The sequence below is a fragment of the Triticum urartu genome, chromosome 6A, assembly GCF_056163025.1.
Source record: "Triticum urartu cultivar PI428250 chromosome 6A, HENAU_Tu73, whole genome shotgun sequence".
Taxonomy (NCBI): Eukaryota; Viridiplantae; Streptophyta; class Magnoliopsida; order Poales; family Poaceae; genus Triticum; species Triticum urartu.
The window spans coordinates 447,407,537-447,412,031 of NC_141878.1; the positions used below are offsets into that span (position 1 = coordinate 447,407,537).

The window sequence follows — 4,495 nt, forward strand, 5'->3', positions numbered from 1 at the left end:
CGCGCCCTAGGGGGGGCGCACCCCCCACCCTCGTGACAACCTCTTTTGTTCCTTGGAGCAGGGTTCAAGTCTCCTAGATCATGTTCGGTGAGAAAATCACGTTCCCGAAGATTTTATTCCGTTTGGACTCCGTTTGATATTCCGTTTCTTCGAAACACTGAAATAGGCAAAAAAACAGCAATTCTGGGCTGGGCCTCCGGATAATAGGTTAGTCCCAAAAATAATATAAAAGTGGAAAATAAAGCCCAATATAGTCCAAAACAGTAGATAATATAGCATGGAGCAATCAAAAATTATAGATACGTTGGAGACGTATCACTAACTCATTAGTCACATTGCTTGCAAGGCTTATAGTGATGTGCATTACCGAGAGAGCCCAGAGATACCTCTCCGATAGACAGTGACAAATCCTAATCTCGATTTATGCCAACTCAACAAACACCATCGGAGACACCTGTAGAGCATCTTTATAATCATCCAGTTACGTCGTGGCGTTTGACAGACACAAGGTGTTCCTCCGGTATTCGGGAGTTGCATAATCTCATAGTCAGAGGAACATGTATAAGTCACGAAGAACGCAGTAGCAATAAAACTGAACGATCATTATGCTAAGCTAACGGATGGGTCTTGTCCATGACATCATTCTCTAATGATGTGATCCCGTTCATCAAATGACAACACATGTCCATGGCTAGGAAACTTAACCATCTTTGATTAACAAGCTAGTCAAGTAGAGGCATACTAGGGACAATCTGTTTGTCTATGTATTCACACATGTACTAAGTTTCCGGTTAATACAATTCTAGCATGAATAATAAACATATATCATGATATAAGGAAATATAAATAACAACTTTATTATTGCCTCTAGGGCATATTTCCTTCAGTCTCCCACTTGCACTAGAGTCAATAATCTAGTTCACATCGTCATGTGATTTAACACCAATAGTTCACATCTTTATGTGATTAGTTCACATCTCCATGTGACTAACACCCAAAGGGTTTACTAGAGTCAATAATCTAGTTCACATCGCTATGTGATTAACACCGAAAGAGTGATCATGTTTTGCTTGTGAGAGAAATTTAGTCAACGGGTATGCCACATTCAGAGCCGTATGTATTTTGCAAATTTTCTATGTCTACAATGCTTTGCACGGAGCTACTCTAGCTAATTGCTCCCACTTACAATATCTATCTATATCGAGACTTAGAGTCATCCAGATCGATGCCAAAGCTTGCATCGACGTAACTCTTTACGACGAACTCTTTGTCACCTCCATAACCGAGAAACATTTCCTTATTCCACTAAGGATATTTTGACCGCTCTCCAGTGATCCACTCCTGGGTCACTATTGTGCCCTCTTGCCAAACTTATGGTGAGGTACACAATAGGTCTGGTACACATCATAGCATACTTTATAGAACCTATGACTTAGGCATAGGGAATGACTTTTCATTCTCTTTCTACTTTCTGTCGTGGTCGGGTTTTGAGTCTTTACTCAACTTCACACCTTGCAACACAGGAAAGAACTCCTTCTTTGGCTGTTCCATTTTGAACTACTTCAAAATCTTGTCAACGTATGTACTCACTGAAAATATATCAAGTGTCTTGATCTATCTCTATAATCTTGATGCTCAATATGTAAGTAGCTTCACCGAGGTCTTTCTTTGAAAAAATCCTTTCAAACACTCCTTTATGCTTTCGAGAAAATTCTACATCATTTCTGATCAACAATATGTCATCCACATATACTTATCAGAAAGGCTGTAGTGCTCCCACTCACTTTCTTGTAAATACAGGCTTCACCGCAAGTCTATATAAAACCATATGCTTTGATAACCTTATCAAAGCATATATTCCAACTCTGAGATGCTTGCACTAGTCCATAGATGGATCGCTGGAGCTTGCACACTTTGTTAGCACTTTTAGGATTGACAAAACCTTCTTGTTGCATCATATACAACTCTTCTTTAAGAAATCCATTAAGGAATGCAGTTTTGACATCCATTTTCCAGATTTCATAAAATGTGGCAATTGCTAACATGATTCAAACAAACTTAAGCATCGCTACGAGTGAGAAAATCTCATCGTAGTCAACATCTTGAACTTGTCTAAAAACTTTTGCGGCAATTCGAGCTTTGTATACAGTAATACTACTACCAGCATCTGTCTTCCTCTTGAAGATCCATTTATTCTCATTGGCTTGCCGATCATTGGGCAAGTGAACCAAAGTCCACACTTTGTTCTCATACATGGATCTCATCTCAGATTTTATGGCCTCAAGCCATTTTGCGGAATCTGGGCTCATCATCGCTTCCTCATAGTTCGTAGGTTCATCATGGTCAAGTAACATGACTTCCAGAACAGGATTACCGTACCACTCTAGTGCGGATCGTACTATGGTTGACCTACGAGGTTCGGTAGTAATTTGATCTGAAGTTTCATGATCATCATCTAGCAACCAGACCTCAAACAGTTTGATCTCTGTGCATCAGTGTCATCCTTGGATCGGTAATGCTGACACGCACAGTACTTGAGGATTTATAACAGAGTAGCAATCACACACTTATTACATCGGATGTCTCAAAAGATAACTTATTACAGAGTAGAATGAGGTCAAGGGGGAAAACACTTCCCATATGCACATGAGACAAACACAAACATATCACTCAATTAATCATGCAAGGGCATATAATCGGTCTAGAACTATCGTTACAAAAATTCTCGGACTATACTATATACATGGTGGAATACTACTACTGATATGGTGGTCGACTAGAAAAATTGATCAGTGGAGCACTCCATAATATTAGCACCAGCTTCATCAACATAGTCATCATCGCTATCATCGGGGTCCGAGTCAGGGTCGTCGATGATGATGTAGTTCTTCGGGCAAGTGGAATCGCCATATTCTCCTCCTGGCGCGGGGTCTCCCATGAATACTCCCAGCTTCCTTGTCAGGTCGTCATTCTTCTCCACTAGTACGATGATTTCCTCCTCATAATCTTCACGAGTAGCCTTGAGTTCTTCCTCCAACTCCGTGATCTTGGTCATCGCCTTCTTCAGATCCATCATGCCTGCGCACATCTGATTCTCCTGGCGACGAATGTGCTGGTTTAACTCATGGATGAAAGCGGCAATGGATCTATCCTTCCTAGTGCTGATCGTCTCCCATTGCTCATCTCGGCGCCCACAAATCTGGTAGATAGTATCCTTGATATCCTTGTGATAAACTTCTTCAATGTGTCCCATGGTAATGTGGGCTGCCATACTCTTTCCTAGACTCCAGGTTGGTGCATCAAAGGAAAACTCTATGGGCTCAGTGACTGGTGTAAATGTCCTTCCTGGGACTTGAACTTTAATCATCCAGTGCTCCTCTTCTGGTAAAGTGGCGTTGTAAGTCCCAGTGAAGCTTGGTATTCTGATGTTCAGGTATCTAGTGACTTCCTTCAAGTGTCGTCCAAAAGGTGTGTCTTCATCCGGTTGTGCAAACTTGTTCCTTGCGTCCTCCATCCTAAAGAGTAGAAAATGGAGAGGAGTCATAAATGAGAAGAGAGTAGTGATCTAGGCTTTAGCTTAGTGGTCGTGTCCTACAGTCAGTGTGTGCTCTGATACCATATTGTAGCGACCAGACCTCAAACAGTCTGATCTCTGTGCATTAGTGTCATCCCTGGATCGGTAATGCTGACACGCACGGTACTTGAGGATTTATAACAGAGTAGCAATCACACACTTATTACATCGGATGTCTCAAAAGAGAACTTATTACAATAAATATGGTTGAAGGTCATCTAATACGATAACAGCGGAAGGCTTGGAAGATAAAGTGAGTCCATCAACTCCAACGGCATCACTAAGTGAAAGACCACGACCTAAGGCTCCTTACTCGTTGTCTGAAAAGTCTGCAACATGATACGTTGCAGCCCGAAACGGGTCAGCACATGGAATATGCTGGCAATGTAACACAAGAGAGTAATGCACAGAATAAAGCTATCACTACATGCATATATGGCTGGTGGAGGCTGTATGTTTAATATGTTTTGCGAAAAGCCAATTTTTTCCTACAACAAAGGAATATATTTTATTTAACTACAAAGTTTGTTGAAAAACATTGAGAATGGTAAACCCCATCTCAATCCGAATTAAAAGTAATTAATAACGCAACCAACATTATATTAAGAGTGATGAGATCCACATGATAATCCAAGAACTAGATACTCAGGATGTCCATAACCGGGGACACGGCTAACCATGATTAGTTTGTACACTCTGCAGAGGTTTGTGCACTTTTCCCTACAATACTCGATCTCCTCCATTGGATTTCTCGCACTACATACTATTTGAGAAACGGATGACCGAGACACAGTCTTTCCGGAGAGGTCCCCTTAACCGATAGATAGGCCTATACACCTCCAATGCCCTACATCTACTAGCCCATCATGGAAAGGTTTCCCACAACTTACTCAACTATGCCAGAGCCCATAATGGCATGTG

General features: G+C 41.3%; 1 protein-coding gene across 1 annotated transcript; it reads right to left on the reverse strand.

The window, feature by feature from the left end:
• Window positions 1-2,776: 2,776 nt before the first annotated feature.
• Window positions 2,777-3,514, reverse strand: LOC147965634 (uncharacterized). Its single transcript, XM_087530540.1, has one exon. It carries the CDS (start codon window positions 3,512-3,514, stop codon window positions 2,777-2,779), a length of 738 nt encoding a protein of 245 aa, XP_087386666.1.
• Window positions 3,515-4,495: the final 981 nt, after the last annotated feature.

Excerpts from the sequence above, each read along its gene's own strand:
- LOC147965634 (XM_087530540.1), bottom strand. The coding sequence starts at position 3,514 with ATGGAGGACGCAAGGAACAAGTTTGCACAACCGGATGAAGACACACCT.